Genomic DNA, 18580 nt, shown 5'->3' on the forward strand with positions numbered 1-18580 from the left:
CCTTTTCTACTTCCTTCCTCCCTTCCTCCCCCCTTTCCCTTTCTTTCTCTTTATCCTAGAAATTGGATTCAGGGCCTCATGCAGGCTAGACAGCCCCTACTGCTGAGCCACACCCTTGGGAAAACCGTGGCTCTTTTGTCCCGGCATGCCCCTTCAGGCTTTTGCTACACACAGCAGCTCCTTGGCTTTGAGAGGACATGAATTGCTGCCTGCCAGTCCTGGAAAGCCTTCTGAGGTTTCTGGTCCAGAGAGTTAAACGTTATATAGCGGGGCAGTGAGGTGGCTCTGTGGGTGAGCATGCTTACCATGCAAGCCTGATGACCCGAGTTCAAAGGTGGAAGGCGGAAGGTGACTTCCGGTAGTTTCCCTCTGGCCTCCAGACATGTGCCTTGGTTGGTTCAGGCCCACAGACACATTTTTTTTTTTCAAGACAGGGTCTCCTTGTGTAGCCCTGGCTGACCTGAAACTCTATATGAAGACCATGCTGGCCTTGAACTCACAGAGCTCTATCTGCTTCTGCCTCCCAAGTGCTGGCATTAAATGTGTGCGCCACTGCGCCTCGCTTGATAATTTTTAAATATTACGTACTGGGAAATTGAGGCTTGCGGTGCAAATGATTTTATTTTCAGCTGCTCATGGAATTGGGGTCCTGGATCCCTAGTCTGGGCCATAGGTATCCAAGGAAAAAAATCAGTGTGTCTAGGCTAGACCGTTAGAGAAGAAACTGAAGTGGCCAGAATTCACAACTGGAATTTACTGTGTACGACTCCCATGTGGTTGATGCTCATGAGACCTTGAATGTCGAGTGGCTCACAGACCCACCCAGGGGCCATTTGGTCTGGGGCTCACAGGTGAGCGGGAGCAAAGGGCAGCTGAGTAGGCATGGAGCCAGCGGGGAGTGCCCAGGCACCTCATCATCACTGGCTTTGCCTTGCAGCATTTCCTCCCTCAGGGCCAAGGACCGGCCCCTGTCCTGGGCTGTGACAGGAGAATGAAAAGCCGAAGATGGCGGTACACTCAGCTGGTAAGGGCTCAGCTCAGGCTGGGGGTTCACTTGGGAAGGGGGTGGAATCTCCAAGCAGGGAGGGGCACAGGCTAGGGTGAAGGGGTGTGTGTGTGTTTGTGTGTGTGCGTGTGTTTGTTTACTTCACTCAAGTCCTTCCCAGCTGGCTGGGGCTTTAAAACAAGGGCTGACTTAGGACCTGGAGTAACCCTAAGGTCCTGATACACCCCCCCCAAGGGGACAGACCACTGTTGTTGTCCCTTTGGGGAGACTATTCCACAGTGAGGATCTCTGCAGGTGTAAACCTGAATAATGGAGGGGTAAGGCGGGGTCATACTGGTATTCCTTCCCAGATGGGTGTCTCCTTCTATGATGGACCTTATGTTATTGTGTTCAGGCCTGCTCACATGTGTGAGCACACACACTCACACACGCCATGGTAAAGTCTGGAAGCTCAGCTGAGGGAATGAGAATGACAACACTAGCATCCGTGCCCACTGATACCCACGCGTGTGTATATAACCCCAGCTCACTCAAAGCGCACTGACAGTCAGAACGCCAAGCTGCCCACACACGTACCTCTATTTCAAGCAACATACGACTCCTGTGGGCGCGCACACACTCTGTGGGGAGCCAAGAGACTGCACACATCTCTTCACTGACTGAAAGTGAGCCCCAGAGCTTCCCCGTATGATATAGAAGTCAGTGGTACCTTCTCAGGGTACAGGGAGAATTCAGAGAGACCCCTCACAGCAGGCTCATCACACAGGCCTGGGCACAGAGTTCTGGACCTTGGTGCCAGCGTCTGCCCTTCTTGTGATTGATTGTTTCAGCCACTACTTCACATCCAAACACACACAGCTGCAGCAGACCAGACTCCTACCTGCCCTTCTGCCCTCTTCCAGGCTTAGTTTGGAGCCTGGTGCGAGAGCAAACTAGCAACAGATGGTGGTGCCCATCTGAGAGGCACTGTGAGGGCCTTTGCCCACCCCCTTCCTTCATTAGCAGTAGCCAGTCAGGAGGAAGCAGGTTGGAAGCAGGGACAGAGTCTTGCTTGTGGTGGGTGCTTCCCCACTCTGCTGGGCTGGGCTGGCAGGGGTCTGGACAGGGGCCAAGGCAGCCCTGGCTTTTGAGCCCAGGATCTGGTGACAGCTGGTACCCCTGTGTCCTTCAATCTTTATATCTTTACAGCCCACCCAGGTGGAGGACACCCTGTCTGGGGAGGAGGGCGAGGAGGAGGAAGAGGAGGAAGAAAAGAAAGAGGAGGAGGCAGTCCCAGCCGCGGCTCCTCAGGACCCTGTGGAGCCTCAGCTGACAGAAGCCAGCCGGGTCCTGGGCGCCTCAGAGATTAGGCAGGTTCGGGCACATTCTATGTAGTAGGACTTCAGCCCTATCCTAGCCACACCCAGGGGTGATAGAGTCACAGCTACAATGTCCCCAGCTCCGGGTCACCCGGAATTAATCATGCTTTCTCCCTGGACTTCCTGTCCTCTCTAGTCACAACCAGTGCCACCCTTCTCACTGGGCAGAGCTGGGGAACGTAGCAGGGGTGACATGGGTCCTGGGGACTAAAGCCAGACTGGGGTGGAGCAGACACATGGCGGAGTACCAGTGACCAAGGCAAGTTCCCCTAGGTCTGCCCTGGGTTGGAATCCTGCCTCTGCCATCTACTCTCCATCTCCCTGAACCTCAGTTTTCTCATCTATGAAATGGGAACAAAGGCTAGCTAATGGCTATGGGGCCTCTGGACAGAGTAAAAGTCTGAGAGGTGGGAGGAGGGAGGGAAGATGGAGGCAGTCCCTTTACTCAGTTCCAGCTCTGCCTCCAGCTCGGTCTCCACTTACCCCCAAGAGTCGCTGGCCGCCCCTGGAGTCTGGTCTTCTGCACATCAAAGGACGGCTTCAGTCTGCGGAGGCTGTACCGCCAGATGGAGGGTCACAGTGGACCAGTCCTGCTGGTGTTGAGAGACCAGGATGGGCAGGTGAGCTGGGTCAGGGCACGGGGGCTCCCAACCAGACAAGTGGGTACTGCCCGGGACAGAGTGAGAAGCACAAAACAGAGATGACAGATTCTATCACCGTCAGGAACACTGACCCACTTCAGGCCCTCATTTTCTCATTCCTGTATCTGAAGCCACTTCTGCGTGCCAGGGTAGGTGATGTGGAAGAGTGAGATCAAGCCAGAAATGATGCAGAAGGCTTAGAGTTAATGGTCTGATTTCCTGTGTGGGGGTGGGGAGGGTGTGAGGTGAGGGGGAGCTAGAGGGGGGCATTGAACAACCAACCACTGAGGCCATGCAAAACTGCATCCTTATGTTTGCAAGCACAAGACCATGGCTGGGCTGCTTTGATTTATTCTGTCTCTCTAAAACACAAACTGGCTCAGAACCCTATGTGTAGCCTAGGCTGACCTTGAACTCCAGATGCTCCTGCCTCAGTCTCCTCAGTGCTGAGTACAGGCAGATGTCACCACCTCTGGATCTTGCAAAGGTCGAGCAGACGATCTACATCTAAATGATGGAAGCATATTTTGAAAATATCCCCAGCTGATTGGAGGAAGCCAGAGGAGACGGCCAAGGCTACACACCAAAAGAGGAACTTTGATAGCTCTGCCTGAAGTTCACGTGGCCACTCCAACAATAGAATTTCTGGCAGGTTCTCCATGCAGAAAGTGGGAGGAACTGAGAGCTGGTTCAAATGCTCCTCTATAGAAGGAACATACCAGAGTTGGAAGAGGTCTCAAGGGTCCCAACCACCTAGACAGGAGTCTGCCTGGGAAGACTTTGTGCTCGAGAGCCAAGAAACTTACCCTGTTCCGACAGGGCCTCTTCTGTGGTAGAGCACTATGTATTATAAGAAGTTTCTCCTAGCACTAGGCCTAAAGCTGCATCCCACCGCCCCCATGTAACATTATGATAGTCCAAACCCCAACCCCAGGAGCCGTCCCACAAAAGATGTCAACCAGACACATAGCAGGCAGGTGAGAGGCAAGATGCAAAACTACAGCTATAAAACGCGTGGTTTTCTCTTTAAAGCCAGAAGTGAGGTACATTCTTGAGCTGATCGGGAACAAATGAAGATACAACGACACAAATAGATAATACCAGGATTATAGTTCATTCTCTTGGGTGTGATAATGGCACTGGGGTTATATGAGAGTCAGCCCCTTTCTTGGGAGCTGGTGCATTAGGAACGAATGTCATGGTATCCCAGTCAAGTGGGCCTAAGAAACTAAAGCCAGTATGTGAACTAGAGCAAATTCCCTGTTTGCTCAAAGTCAGAAGGAATCTATACTTGTTTTGAACTTTAAAAGGTGGTTTTTTTTCCTGTGGTACAGGGTTTCCCCCTTGTACCTTGCACAGGCCAGGCAGACGCTCTACCAACAGAGCCCCAGCCCCAGCCCTTCGCTCTTCCGTACATTTGAAGCTGGTGCAGAAAGTGAGAGGGAAGAGTTTGTGTGGGGTGTAGGGGTATAGGAAAGCCTGTGCACCGGCACTGGGCAGGTGCCAGGAGGAAGCGACAGAAGTCAGCTCGGGGAGGAAGAGGGGGATTTGACTAAGGCTTACCTCATTTTCTTTCTGCTTGTGTATGATTGCAGCTCTTTGAGAGGCATTGCTTGTATGAAATAAGTATATTTGGGGCTGAGGTGGTAATGGTTCGGTCAGGGAAGTATTTGCCGTGCAAGCGTGAGGACTTGAGTTCAATTCCCAGCTGTCATGTAGAAAGCTGGGTGTGGCAGGATATGTTTGTAACCCCAGCACTAGGAGGCAGACACAGAGGAGCCTGGCGCTTGCAGGACTGCCAGTCTCAATGGTCAGTTCCAGATGTGGTGAAAGCCTGTGGAAGGCAGCAGAGGAGGAGAGTCCTTATCGGCCGCTGGCTTCTCATATGCATGGGAAAGTGTCGTGTGTGTGTGTGTGTGTGTGTGTGTGTATACACCTGTGCACACACATGAACATAGTCACATTCATACAACATGGACATACTTTCTTAAAGGGTAAACTGGACATGGCACATGGCTGTGAAGGTTCTCATGGGGTTAAGTTCTAGGTCAGACTTGGTTACACAGCATGAGCCTGAAGAGGAAAAGATAGACAGACAGACAGACACACATGGGGGGGATGTAACAAAGAGTCAGAACAACTTAGGGGAGGCCACCAGCAAGGATTCTTCCTGTGGAGTGTGGGAAAGAGGGCAGGCTGGTGGCCTTGGAGATGCCCTATCCCCAGCTTTCCACTTAGCTCCCCCTGGAGTCCTGGAGACTGGGGGTGCATTTTCAAGCCCCGTGAAGGTGGCTGGTGGAACCCAGTTCCTTTCTTGTGCTTTTCTCTGCTTTCCAGATGTTTGGTGCCTTCTCCTCCTCAGCTATCCGACTCAGCAAAGGCTTCTACGGTACTGGCGAGACATTTCTCTTCTCCTTCGCCCCACAGCTAAAGGTGAGGTTCCCACCTTCTGTCACGGAGGAAGGCTACAACAGGTCACAGCCCTGGGGATCCCAGAGGCCCCCAGCTTCAGTCCCTGTGCGGGGTTGCCTCCTGTCCACTCCTCCACAGGGCAATGGTGGGCATGGAAGTGCCCTCAGCTGCCCATCAAGATCTCCAGGAGTCATGAGCTGAGCGAGGGAGGCTAGAGAGGACAAGATGGGTTTGAGTGCAGGTAGGACCTGAGGTGTGGGAGGAGGAGGATGCTTCTATTGGCTTCTTGTGAGGTCTGTACATGAAGGCTGGAGGAGAGAGGAGTCGCACAGTCCCTGTGTGTGGGGAAAGGGGAGCCCCAGAGAACATGCCAGTCTGGCAGTGGCAGGAAGAGGCCATCTCTGCCTGTCCTTTTCTAAGAAGGGTAAGGCTCTCCCTTGGCCAGGCTTGTACCAGAGCAGCCAGTGTTCTCAGACCCAGCTCTTGGCAGGCCCCATTCACAGGAAACAATGAGAAAGGGGTAGGACGGAGCGAAAATACGAAATGGACCACAGAGCCTAGAGTGGGCCTGAGGCCAGCGAAGCCAGAGGGAATGAAGGGTGAGCAAAGGCGCAGCCATGGAGGAGGGGTCACCTTGAGGTCAACCACTTGGAGCAGTAACAGCAAATGAACAATGTGTAGGACAACAGGAAGGAGTGGGTAGAGGGAGAGGGCCATCTGAGATGAACTGGAGCCCCTTGCACTCCTTGCTAGGGACGAGTGCCAGATGTGACCATGAAGACAGCAGCTGGAGACTGCAACTGGGGAGATGGATGGACGGACCATGAAGTTCACTAGGGAACTGGGAAAGAATGGGGAGAGTGATTCAGTGCTCGGGTCCCATATGATCAGTGACAGGCACAGGTGTCTGGAGCCTCAGAGGGCACAAGCCGCAGGAGAGTTGGGGCTTTTGGAGGTGGGAGACAGAGTCCTAAGTTTCTTCCATATAAACCTTTTCTGTCATTGGGTTGCTGACCGACTGAAGCCGCCGAGTGTTGTGCGACAGGCAGAGCACACAGCCTTTACCGTAAGCAGACATGAGAGTAACTCACAGGTCTGCATTTACCACCTCACAAAATGGCACATTCAGTCATAGGAAAAAATCCATAGCTGACTGGTGGTGGTGCACACCTTTATCCCAGAATGCAGGAGGCAGAGGCAGGTGGATCTCCGTGAGTTCAAGGTCAGGGTGGTCTACAGAGTGAGTTCCAGGACAGTCAGGGTTACATGGAGAAACACTGTCAGGGGAACAAATCCCACATGGGTCCACTGTTATCATTGTCCCATCTTACAGATGAAGGAGCCGAGGCACAGAGAGGTTGAGTAACCCGCCTAACTCAGTCTGTGGTGAAGGGAGATGTGGACCCCAGGACCCAGCGTGTGAATTCAGGCAGGGCACTCTGGAGACAGAGGATGGGGGTACGCATGTAGGAACCACAGAGGTGGACAGGGTCGGAGTGTGAGGCAGACCATGTATTTGCTTAGTGTGTCCTTGAAGAACTATATGTTCACACTTTGGCGGATGGAGAACTAGTTCTGGATGTTTTTGTTTGCTGTTAGAGGTGTCCCCTCCAGTGCACAGACACCCGCAAGTACACTCTGCCACACAGTCTCACACCAAGATGGTCACAGGGGTGTGGATGGCCTTGCTAGTGACAAAAAGCATTGGCCCTCTTGCTCAGCCTCCGTCAACTGTGGCCACCTCCCCTTCCTGGGAGAGAAGCAAAGGGGTCAGCGATGCTGGGTCACCAAGACTGCAGGCTGATCCTCACCACCTTCCTGTGGCACATACTAGGACCTCAAAGCTCTGGATTCTTCTTGTGCCAACAGCTCCTGTTGGAGCCTCCTGCTGGTTCCTGTCATCAGAGCCAGGGATTCGGGTGTCTTTGAGGACTACCCTTGTTTCCTCTGTGGCTCTTCTCGGGCCATCCTTGGTCCCTCTGCACAGTGCTTTTCTCGCTAGTGTTCCTAACACACCACTTCTCTTATTTATCTGTCTCCTCCTGAAATGTCGTATGAAGCAGATGTTTTGTTCATTATGCCCTCTGTTCTACCCAATGCCTAACTGTGCCTGCTGTGTAAGTGCTGAAATCCATTATTTTCAAGGGATCACCGTTCCCCAGCCTGTAAGAATCCCATACATTGAAAACCTTAATCCTTGTCTGTGCCTGGCCTGGTGCCCTTCACGAATTCCCAGTGCTTGTACTGCTGTTCAAGCAACACAACCAACTTTGTCTTAGTTTCTTCTGCAGCAATGCTTATCTTGCTCTTTTAAATTAGGACACGTCCTTGGAGAAAGCAGAGAAAGTGTTGGGAGCCTGTCTTCTCTGGTCACTTGTTCACTTTATCTCATTCCTTCCCAGCTTGGTCCTTTATCTTTCTATTCCTCGGGGGCTTTGGGGTTGCTCCTAGCCTTTGAGGCTTCTAATTACAGGAAGCAATATACTATACTTTTGGGGCCCTTTAGAAGCCTTTCTATTGCCTAATTTGGCTCTTGAATATTCACTCGTTTATTTCAGGAGTTTAGCAGGGCAACTGGGCAGTTCTCCGGGAGTTTACCTTGTAGAGGGGTGGATAGGGGTAAGTTTCCTACAGGAATGGAGCTGTCTCAGAGGGGGTAGATGCCAAGGAAAATCAAACAGGGGCTCTTTGTGATGACATTCAGACTGCAGGGCAAGAATTGACTCTTGAGGACGGGGTTGTGGGGAGCTGTGGCAGAGGGGTCTGAGAGTAGGGAGGCCATAAGGCAGGAGCACCTTCGCACTCTGGTGAACAGAGAGGTCAGTGTGGTTCAGGTGTGGTCTGTAAGAGAAGAGGGTACGGAGAAAAGAAAAGGGATGGGGGGTGCACTCTGGCTGGAGAACTGGTTGTTTCCTCCACAGTGGAGCATCAGAAAGCTGTAGGTAGCAGACTCACAGTGTGATTTAGGTTTGGGATGGGCCATTCAGGTCACTATAGAGAGGACTGGGGGGCAGCATATGGTGTGAGGCAAGACCAACAGGAGGCTGCGACCCAGAGGGTTCACAGAGAAGTCACAGGAGGTCACAGTGAGTCTTACTGACCTGCAGGTCACGAGATAAGTTGGCTGGGAGGCAGTTCCACCCCAACTCCAGGCCTGGCCTTTTCTCTTTCCATCTTTGAAAGCAGGAAGCCTCAAAGATTTTTTTTTTCCTAGCATGAAGGCGCTGCTAGGATGTAGAGGATTCAAGACAGACGGCATAAGGAAACTAAACTCTTAAGGCCGGGAGCCCAGTCCTTCCTGGTAATCCCTGGGCCCAGAAGCTCCCGGTTCCTGCACAACACTGCCACCACGTGGCTTGGAGTCAGACTGTAAAGACAGCACTCAAAAGTGACCCAGCCTTTCTTTTTCACCCAGGTCTTTAAGTGGACAGGAAGTAACTCTTTCTTCGTGAAGGGAGACCTGGACTCACTGATGATGGGCAGTGGAAGGTGTGTGTCTCTGTCACCTTGGGGCGGCCTGTTTTCCTCTCCTTAGGGGGCTGCGGGTGGAGCAAGCAGGCTGAATCTTTCAGGCCAACTTCAGTGCCCTATAGCGTCAGGCCCTCGGCCCATCCCCAGTGGCTCACATGCAACTAACCCTCCTCTAAGTCAAGCGAGGAGCGTGGACCAACTAGTTAGTGCCATCTTAGCCTGAACCGACTCTGGGAATGTCCACATGGATGAAGTTATAGTCATGTAATGGGAAAGCCCCAGATTTCTGAGTCCCATGGGACATGGCTTGTTAGAAGACGTGCATCTAGCTAAGAATACAGCCTGTACGTCTGTGGAGGTGAGCGGGAGCGAGTTAGGAACAGAAACAGGGGGTAGCTTCACCTTGCTGTGACCTCCACACTGAAGCACACCAACGTGTGCTTTCCCCAGTTAGCACAGCTCCATGGAGAGGCAGCGGGGAACACCAGCCATTGTGGATTCCTAATTCACTTCCTGCTTCCAGCCTAGGTTTTCTGTCAAATGTGAGGATTAGAATGCTCTAAAACAGGGTTGAGGTGACGACTGCACCGCTGTCTATAGTTAAAATAATGGATTGTTTAAATAATGCTCTGGATGCAAGAGTACAACACGAGGAGACCCAACCCTGGATAAATTCGTTTAGGGATGAGAACAGCTATGATGGGGATACACTGGTAATGCGGCCAAGGCTGACGATGGCAGTCATAGGCTACACCTGTGCCGAGTTCCTTTTCTGGTGTGTGTGTGTGCGTGTGTCTGAAGAAGACATCAGGTGTGTCCCGTGGTCCACCTCCACCATATCTTCGGAGATCTCTCACTGACTAGCTAGACTGGCTGGCCAGCACCTCTGGGATCCATCTGCCTTTGTTCTCCCTGGACTGGGGAGTGTGACCTGCCTAGCCTTTTATGTTAGTGCTGGAGGCAGCTTCATGCTTATGTAGCAGACAGTGTACCAACTGAGCCATCTCTACGGCCCATTTCCTCTTCTCTTTAGTGGCCAGTTTGGGCTGTGGCTGGATGGAGACTTGTACCGTGGGGGAAGTTACCCCTGTGCCACCTTCAACAATGAAGTGCTGGCCCGGCAGGAGCAATTCTGCATCGAGGAGCTGGAGGCCTGGGTTCTGAGCTGACACCTCCCTGGATCAGGGATGCTCAGGTCACTTTTGGATGCTGCCCAGGTCTTGCTACACAGGGCAGCCATTCTGCCTGACTGAGGATGGTGAAGAACCCTCATGTGGACTGTGGCTCTCAGCCAGCCTCCTTATGGCCTGAAAACCCAGGGCAGGAACAGCAGAGCTGATGTGAAGGTGTGAAAGACACTCTTGCTGAAGACGCATGACATCTGTCTTTATAGGATTTGACAATTTCTAGAGAACTCAGAAGACCAAAAAACATACAAAAAACAACAAAGAAAACCCAAAATAACAACAAAAACCTGCACTGTCACATTTCCATATCCTTCCAAACAAGTCGGGTGTGTACACACGTGCACACACACAAACACACACATTTCTATTTTGTATGTTTTCGAGATTACTTTTACTTGAAGAATGCTCTCAAGCCTCCGAAACCTGGGCTCAGCTACTGGAAACTAATAAAGCATAGAAGCATTCATCATTTTACTCCTTGCCTTGCTGTCTCTCCTAGAAGCCAATGGGTGGGGTTGGATGCCACCAATGGGTCAGGTGCCCACACATCTGTTACTTGATTTCATGCGAGAGAGAGAGAGAAAAGCTACAAATGAACAATATGTCTATCTGGGCAAAGAAGCTGAACCTTTGCAGACCCCAGGGGCTCGAGGGAGGAAGGAGGTCATTTTCAGGCACAAGAGCCTTGTTAACTATGGTCCCACCATCCAGTCACATGCAGGGAAACCTCCTGCTGGAAGGGAGCAAACTATATCTTGCTCTTTTTTCTTTTTTTTTTTAAATTTATTTATTTATTTATTTATTTATGTATACAATATTCTGTCTGTATGCCTGAAGGCCAGAAGAGGGTGCCAGACCTCTTTACAGATGGTTGTGAGCCACCATGTGGTTGCTGGGAATTGAACTCAGGACCTTTGGAAGAGCAGGCAATGCTCTTAACCTCTGAGCCATCTCTCCAGCCCTCTTGCTCTTATTTTGTGAGAAAAACCAAGTACTTGGGCCCTTGTCAATGCCACCGTGTGCAGACCCAACACAGTGAGTGGTAGGACACCATGAAGTGTCTTTGCAAAGGACGCCAGACCGGGCACACAGGTGTAAGGAGACGGCAGTTGAGGAGCATGCCTCCAGTTTCAAGATAGAAACACACGACAGCTTCACTGCAGCGCTTTCCCTCACCCAGCTGAAGTCACCATCACTCAACCTGTGGTCCTATTTACAGCAAGCAGACAGTTCAGTAACTTAGAGGCCAAGCCGTTAAAAATCTCCATTTTTATGCAATCTTGAAAACAGGTACTCAACAATGAAAACAGCTTCAAAGGCATAAAATATAGTTGTCTTGTGCATAAAAGGGGTGCATTGTTTCCCGGATATCACAGTACAAAATTAGGTACAAAATGCCAGAATAAACCACAAGGATTTAAAACTAAGACTGGCAAAAATTAAGCAATAGTAGCAGAAAAATATACATTCTTGACATCAAGTCTGGGCACACGAAGGCAGAGCCTCTGGCCATCTCCCTGAATGTCAGAGAGGCATGTGGCTAGCGGGGGTGAGCTAGCACCTCCCTTGTGCGTTTATGAGCTCAAAGGCAGACACACCAAATACTCTTTCACCTATGAGTGAACAAAATAGAACCTGGCTACCCAGAGGGGAGAGGTGGCACAGCAACCTGTCGGTGTATTCAAGTTGCCCGCTGCCTGGGCTGCCTCCTCATTTAGGGGAGTATGATGACTAAGATGTCATCTGCAGCTCCTGCTTCGGTCCCTACCGCCCGCATCTCCACATCTCCAGCACTTCTGGTTGCCACCCCCTTCGGTTCCAACTAGACTTGGTTCTTGGTGAAGCTGTGCACAGCGCAGGTGAGGGGAGCAGCATGGGTGTCTGCGCAACCTCGATGGCTCTGCACTGCTAGGAACAGCTAGCTACATGGGGGGACCCGAGCCATCTAGACCACTAGGCTCACAAACACAGTCCGGAATATTCTGAAACCCGTAAACACAATGAAGCAGTGGTGGTGAAATTCCAAGTGAGAGCAGTCAGGACGGTGTCTGTGGCGTTGTCTGAACAGCTGAGCAATCCAACTCAGAAGAGGTGGAAGACGGTTTGTCCCCGGCTGGCTGTGGTGAGTTCTTTGGGGCTGGAGTGCTTTCAAGTACAAAGGAGTTGATCTTGTCTGGAGCCACATCAGACTCGGAGCAATCTGGTGTGAGGAACCCTCCAACCCCAGCACCTCCTATAGCAGGCAGGGGGTTAGACTAGGAGACGGGGCAGAGCGGCGGGTCAGTGGTAGAGGAACCGCCTGGCATGCCTCAGCTCCTCTCAACAAAGAGCTGTCCGATGCTCCCCCAGCCTAGCACGCTGCAGGGATGGAAGGGGACGGTGGCTCTCTCTCCTGGGAGGAGCAGGGTGAGGGGCACCTCTCAGGGGGGTCTAAGATTTTGTTTATTTCAACTTTGAATTCCAATTTGTGCCCTTGTCTCAATTTATAAATTAAAAACAAAAGACAATCATTTGTCCTAAGAGTTCAGAATAGATGGAAGAGTTATCCTGAGAAAACAGGTAGCTAAAGGAGAAAGACTTCAATAATGCTAAAAACATACAAGCTAATGCTTTTCATAGTAGGTGCCTTAGTCACTGTTCTATTGCTGTCAAGAGACGCCATGGCCAAGGCGACTCTTATAAAAGAAAGCAGCTAGTGGGGGCTTGCTTACAGTTTTAGACGCTTAGTCCACTATCATAATGGTGGGGAGCATGGCAGCTGCTGAGAGCTACATCCTGACCCACAGGCAGAGAGATTAGACCTCAAAGGCCACCCCCAGTGACACACCTCCTCCAACAAGGCCACCCCTCTTGATCCTTCTAATCCTTTCAAACTCTTCTACTCCCTGGTGACTAAGCACTCAATTATATGAGACTACGGTGGCTGTTCTCATCCAAACCTCCACAGGAAGCATAGCAAACTCATGCTAATATTACCATTTTTCGTTTTGAATAAAATGACTTACCCTTCAGCATATGCATACACTCAAAACACTAAATAAAAATCACTAGTAGATTCTGATTATATTTCCTAACTTAATTGTGGAGAGAGGAAGAGGCTTGCATAAAGAACTGACTGCAGGCATTCACTTAAAAATTTAGATGTGTTTTGACTTTGGATGCTTCTCGGCGGCAACCTGGATCATCATTCTGCCATTTCCGAGGAGTTATAAGTGGGGCCATGATGTCACCATCCTATTAAAGAGAGAGAGGAAATCAGGGCACAGAGAAAAGCCAGTTCCCATCACTGTATTTTGGGGTACACCTCAGGCACACATAACCTTGTCCTGCACATAGATTGCTAGAGAAATCCAAAGTTGTATGTACTCTGTGAGAACACCACGGCTGAGACACGGCTCACCGCTGCCCAGAAATGGCAGAGTTTGTTCACCTTCATGGGACTCTTGGAGACACAGAAGCTACACTGGATTCTTGCTTCTCTTTTCCCCACTCTCCAATAAAACAAATGACCCAGGTCTGCAAACAGGGGACAGGGAGGATGGGGACAAATGACAACTGGGACACTGGGACCATGACTACTTGCTGAATTTGAATCTTTCTCTTTAAATAAACCTCTTTGGCCCTATCAACATAGGCTCCAGTCAAATGTACCACCCTTCCACCAAGGGGGAGGCTGCCTCAGATTAACGCAATGACCCAACAGGAGGCCACTAGGCTCTCTAACCCACCTGCTTCCTGGAACATGGCTCTTTGCCCGTTTACTCTCAGGTACTTATCACCTCTTTGTGCTCCACTCAGACTGGCAGCTGCTCTTCTCAGAGGCCTTGGCTAGCTCTTGTGCCCAGTGGTTTTTCAGGTGACAGACTGAGGTGAGGAGGGCAGAGAAGCCTGGGTATTCCCTCTGGCGTGGTTTTCAGGGGCTGTGATCATTCTATGGTTCCAGCTCCTGGAAGGGGCCACAGCTCCTGACCTCTCCGAGAAGGCAGTGACATCATCCGGGCTGTCTGTCATTTGTTCATTTAGCTCTACCAAACCTTTGGAAATCTCCCAATGCTAAATGTCTTCCACTGAACATACTGGGTCTGGCTAGACAGAGCTTTTGTGAGCTACTGCTCATCTCAAAAGCAGTATTTGTAAAATCCCTATCTCCATCACACTTCCTTCTGCTTCCAACTCTAGCAAATATTAAAAATGCGCATTTAAAAGATTTCACTTGCTGGGAGGTGGTGACACACACCTTTAAGCCCAGCACTCAGAGGCAGGCGGATCTCTGTGAGTTCGAGGCCAGCCTGGTCTACAAGAGCTAGTTTCAGGACAGGCACCAAAGCTACAGAGAAACCCTGTCTTGAAAACCCACCCCCCCCCCAAAAAAAAAAAAGATTTCATTCAATGGCTCCAGGCTGCCCCTTGCACAAGGGATGGCAGAAAATACCTCACGCTCAACAATGCTCCTGAAAGGGCTCGTGTTCTCTGTGACCTTTCAGCTATCCCCATGTTGCTTCTGTTTCAGTGCATCCCTATCATCAGCCCCTGCTGCCAGCACTGAATGAGCCGCTGAGATTTCTCCTCCTCTGGGGCTGGCCTGCAAGCTTTCCTGAGGCAGGCTTTTCTCATCTAACCAAACACTAATATGCTACACAACTGCTGTTTACTTTTGTGTTTGTGGTCCACACCTAGAGACCCAGAGTACTAAGGAACTATGTCTGTCTTAGGGACTGCTTCATCCTGGTACTGAACCCAGGGCCTGACAAGAAACAAACCAAGCAAACTCATCTGATGCGTTAATATACCTAGGTTTAAGGTACTTAACACACACACTGGTGTTTTTATTTCCCGTTTCCTTCAAAAAAAAAGTGTGTGTGGTATGCGTATATGTGTGTGGTACATGTGAATGTGTGTTATCTGTAATATATGTGTATCGTGTATATGTATCATGTATACACATGCATGGTGTGTGTATGTGTGTGTGTACTGTATAGGTCTGTGTATGCTTGTGTATTGTGTGTTTGCAGGTGATCTTGACCATGAGGCACACGTGGAAGCCAGAGGGTAACATCGGTGGCTTATTCAATCACTTCTCCACCCTTTTTTTTCCCCCACATTTTTTATTTTATGTGTATGCATGCATATCTATGCACCACTTGCATATCTATGCACCACTTGCATATCTGGTACCCACGGAGACCAGAAGAGGGCATCAGATCTTCTGGAACTGGAGTTACAGCTGGTTGTCAGCCGCCGTGTGCGTGCTGGGAATTGAGCCCAGGTCTTCTGGAAGAGTAGCCAGTGCTCTTAACTGCTGAGCCATCTCTCCAGCCCCATATTGCTACAATTTAAATGAGAACCTCTCAGTGATTAAAAGGATCACTTTTGGATTTTCCTTAAAAATCAAAAAACATGCCAGGTCCCTATGCAGCTGTATCTCTGTACTTCTCAAGCTTGGGAGGTGAAGGAGGAGGATCAGGAATTCGAGGTCATTCTCAGCCATATAGCAAATCCGAGACCAACCTGAACTACATATGACCTGTCTCACCCCAGCTCCCAGATTCCTTTCTTTTTTAATGTTCAAGAGCATGAATAGAGTCACTCACCTGCGGTTTGGTGAAGTCTTTGTCCGCACACCACTGAATGAAGTACTGCCGAGCAGCATATAGGCTCTTTCTGTCTTTCTTCTTACAGTATACTCGGATGAGCTGCTCTGCGAATTTCTGTGGCAGAAGCTGCGATACCTTTTTTACAAAAAAAAAAAAAAAAAAAAAAAAAAGATCTTGCTTGAGTTCTCACTTCCAAAACCAGCTGCCTCCCAGGGTCTGGGTATCACTTTTAATGTTGAGCTAAAGCACTGCATTGATTTTCTACTTTATCCCAATTATCATCCGAAGGGGAAATGACTATTTCTTGCAAAGTGCCTCAGAATTTTACGCTAATTACTAAAAGATTGACAGGACGTAACTGTGCAGAGAGCATAGACTCCCATCTAAGATGTGCAGACAGGCACAGTGGGCTTGTATTACCTCAGCCGCCTGGCTTCAAACCAAACACTGCACCGAGCTCCAGCTCTAGCTGTCTCTACCCCGCCTTCTCATTAGGTTGCCCAGGCCGTCCCTGAACTCACTTCCTAGTACTGGCAGGTCTTGAACCTGTGATCCTGTAGTTTCGGGCTTTTGGGACTAAAGGCCTATACTACTACATCCAGATATCCATGTATCTATTTATATCTATTTCCTTACTTTCTTTTTTTGAGAAAGGATCTCACTGTAGTTACCCTGGGTGGCCTGGAACTCACTCACTATATAGACCAGGCTGCCTCAGACTCATAAAGGTTCACCTGATTCTGCCTCTGCCTCTGGAGTGCTGGGATTAAAGGTGTGTGCCACTGTGCCCAGTGAGATAGATTTTAAATTGCTGTTTTGCTTTATTTTGAGACAGTCTTATGTACCCCAGGCTGGCCTTTAACTCCCGATCCGTCTGCATCTCCTCTGATTCCCAAATGTGGGACTCCAAGTGTGCACCAGCGTACCTGGCTTATGCTTTACTTTATTTTTATTTTTTTGGTTTTTCGAGACAGGGTTTCTCTGTGGTTTTGGAGCTTGCCTTGGAACTAGCTCTTGTAGACCAGGCTGATCTCGAACTCACAGAGATCCGCCTGCCTCTGCCTCCCAAGTGCTGGGATTAAAGGCGTGCGCCACCACTGCCCGGCTTGCTTTACTTTAAAAACATTAGATTTATTAACTTCATTCCGTATGTGTGTATGTTTTATCTGCTTGTATGCACACACACTATGTACACGCTAGGAATCACACTGCTGTCTTCAGCAAAAGCTACAGTGCTCTTAATCACTGAACCATCTCTCTAGCCCTGCCTTCCCTCGTTTTCTTTTTTTTTAAAGCTGAAAATAGATTTTTCTCTCATACAATACATCCTGACCAGTTTCCCCTCCCTCCAGTCTTCCGAGTTTCCCCAGCCTCCCCTTTCTCCTGGATCCACATCCCCCCATCTCCCACCAGAAAAGAGCAGGCCTCAAAGAGATAACAACTAAACATGACAAAATAAAAGACAATAAAAAGGTAAAAGCCCTCACACCAGAGCTGGACAAGGCCACCCAACAGGAGGAAGAGGGTCCCAAGAGCAAGTGAGTCAGAGAGACACCCACTCCTCCAGTGAGGAGCCCCCTAAGAGTCAGAGGCACACCCACTCCTCCAGTGAGGAGCCCCCTAAGAGTCAGAGGCACGCCCACTCCTCCAGTGTGGAGCCCCCTGAGAGTCAGAGGCACGCCCACTCCTCCAGTGAGGAGCCCCCTAAGAGTCAGAGGCACACCCACTCCTCCAGTGAGGAGCCCCCTAAAGAGTCAGAGGCACGCCCACTCCTCCAGTGAGGAGCCCCCTGAGAGTCAGAGGCACACCCTCTCCTCCAGTGAGGAGCCCCCTAAGAGTCAGAGGCACGCCCACTCCTCCAGTGAGGAGCCCCCTAAAGAGTCAGAGGCACGCCCACTAAAGCTAACAGCCATGATAGGCATGCAGAGGACCTCCTGCACACCCCTTCAGGCCCTGTAGCTGCTGCTTCAGTCTCTGTGAGTTCATATGCTTCCTGCTTAGTTGATGCAGTGGGTTGTGCTGTGCCTTTTTTTATTTCTTTAATAGCAGACACTGACTTTACAACCTGACTGGCAAGTAAAATATAAATTGGCTTTAATACTTACCAAATATACACCTTAGAGTAGAATTCTCTACTTAGCCAGTTACCTGCTCTTTAGAGATCTTGACTGCTTGCCTTGTGTTATTTTTACTATAGAAGAGGACATGGTCAATTGGATTCTTGTCTTCCATCCCATAATCCATGTTGAGAACCTTAATTAAAACAATAGATAGATCACATAACAACCACAAGAACTGAACTCAAGATTATAAGGACAACACAAGAAATGAACAGAGCCCTCCAGGTGTTCAGAGGTAGGAATATTAGGAAGTTGTAACATCTGGAATAAAAATAACTCTGGTACATGACCACCTTTGGGGATTTGGTTTAGAAACTTGGGTGGAGGGGAAAGTATCTATGAGTATTTAAGTATAGAGTATAAAGGGAATATCTATTATGAAACAGGCAGTGGTAGACAGTAGATAATCAACTTTTGTCTATGTATGGGCATGTACAAGAGGAGGTCAGAGGTCAACGTTGGCTGTCATTCCTCAGGTGCCATGCACTTCCCTCCCCACCCCCAACCCCGAGGAGAGGGTCTCACAGGCACTTAGGCTGCAGGCCAATGGGCCGTAGGGATCCAGTTGTCTTTGCCTCCCTAGCTCTGGCCTGACAAGTGTGTGTGTGTGTCATGTGTGCGTGTGTGTGTGTTTTAAAAAGTGAGTTCGGCAGCTAAAACTCAGGCCCTCATGCCAGCATTGCTAGTGGAAGTATGTGGCACACTTCCTGGGAACAGCAACTTTCTAAGAGAATAGGAATTTATCAGGGAAGAAAGGAAAGATTCCCAGGCAAGAAAAACTGCTCTGAAGC

General features: G+C 49.9%; 2 protein-coding genes across 8 annotated transcripts in view; one reads left to right on the forward strand and one right to left on the reverse strand.

Annotated features, from left to right (window-relative positions):
* Window positions 1-957: 957 nt before the first annotated feature.
* Window positions 958-10412, forward strand: Tldc2 (TBC/LysM-associated domain containing 2). 3 transcript variants are annotated; one of them, XM_075962812.1, is made up of 6 exons: window positions 958-1024; window positions 2195-2359; window positions 2814-2984; window positions 5343-5438; window positions 8833-8906; window positions 9922-10412. In XM_075962812.1, the coding sequence occupies exons 1-6, from the start codon at window positions 992-994 to the stop codon at window positions 10055-10057; spliced, it is 675 nt and encodes a 224-aa protein (XP_075818927.1). In that variant the 5' UTR covers window positions 958-991; the 3' UTR covers window positions 10058-10412. The 3 variants fall into 3 exon arrangements, with proteins under 3 accessions (XP_075818927.1, XP_075818928.1, XP_075818929.1); XM_075962813.1 differs by having other exon boundaries at window positions 2832-2984; window positions 9922-10407; XM_075962814.1 differs by lacking the exon at window positions 8833-8906 and having other exon boundaries at window positions 9922-10046.
* Window positions 10413-11329: 917 nt separating this feature from the next.
* The window catches only part of Samhd1 (SAM and HD domain containing deoxynucleoside triphosphate triphosphohydrolase 1), a 40733-nt gene continuing 33482 nt past the window's right edge, over window positions 11330-18580 (reverse strand). For 2 of the 5 annotated variants that reach the window (XM_075962810.1, XM_075962808.1), the window contains exons 14-16: window positions 17818-17922; window positions 15667-15804; window positions 11330-13309 (exon numbers count right to left, since the gene is read on the reverse strand). In XM_075962810.1, coding sequence (XP_075818925.1) covers window positions 13205-13309; window positions 15667-15804; window positions 17818-17922 — 348 coding nt within the window. In that variant the 3' untranslated portion in view covers window positions 11330-13204. Of the gene's footprint in view, window positions 13310-15254; window positions 15402-15666; window positions 17332-17477; window positions 17923-18580 lie in introns of those variants that run through there. The other 3 variants (XR_012909730.1, XM_075962809.1, XR_012909731.1) reach the window with 3 other exon arrangements.

The sequence above is a fragment of the Microtus pennsylvanicus genome, chromosome 2 (assembly GCF_037038515.1).
Source record: "Microtus pennsylvanicus isolate mMicPen1 chromosome 2, mMicPen1.hap1, whole genome shotgun sequence".
Classification (NCBI taxonomy): Eukaryota; Metazoa; Chordata; class Mammalia; order Rodentia; family Cricetidae; genus Microtus; species Microtus pennsylvanicus.

Excerpts from the sequence above, each read along its gene's own strand:
- Tldc2 (XM_075962812.1), top strand. The coding sequence starts at position 992 with ATGAAAAGCCGAAGATGGCGGTACACTCAGCTG. Across the intron at positions 2,360-2,813 it reads GCGCCTCAGAGATTAGGCAG|TTCCAGCTCTGCCTCCAGCT; the intron begins GTTCGGGCACAT and ends CCCTTTACTCAG. Across the intron at positions 5,439-8,832 it reads CCTTCGCCCCACAGCTAAAG|GTCTTTAAGTGGACAGGAAG; the intron begins GTGAGGTTCCCA and ends TTTTTCACCCAG.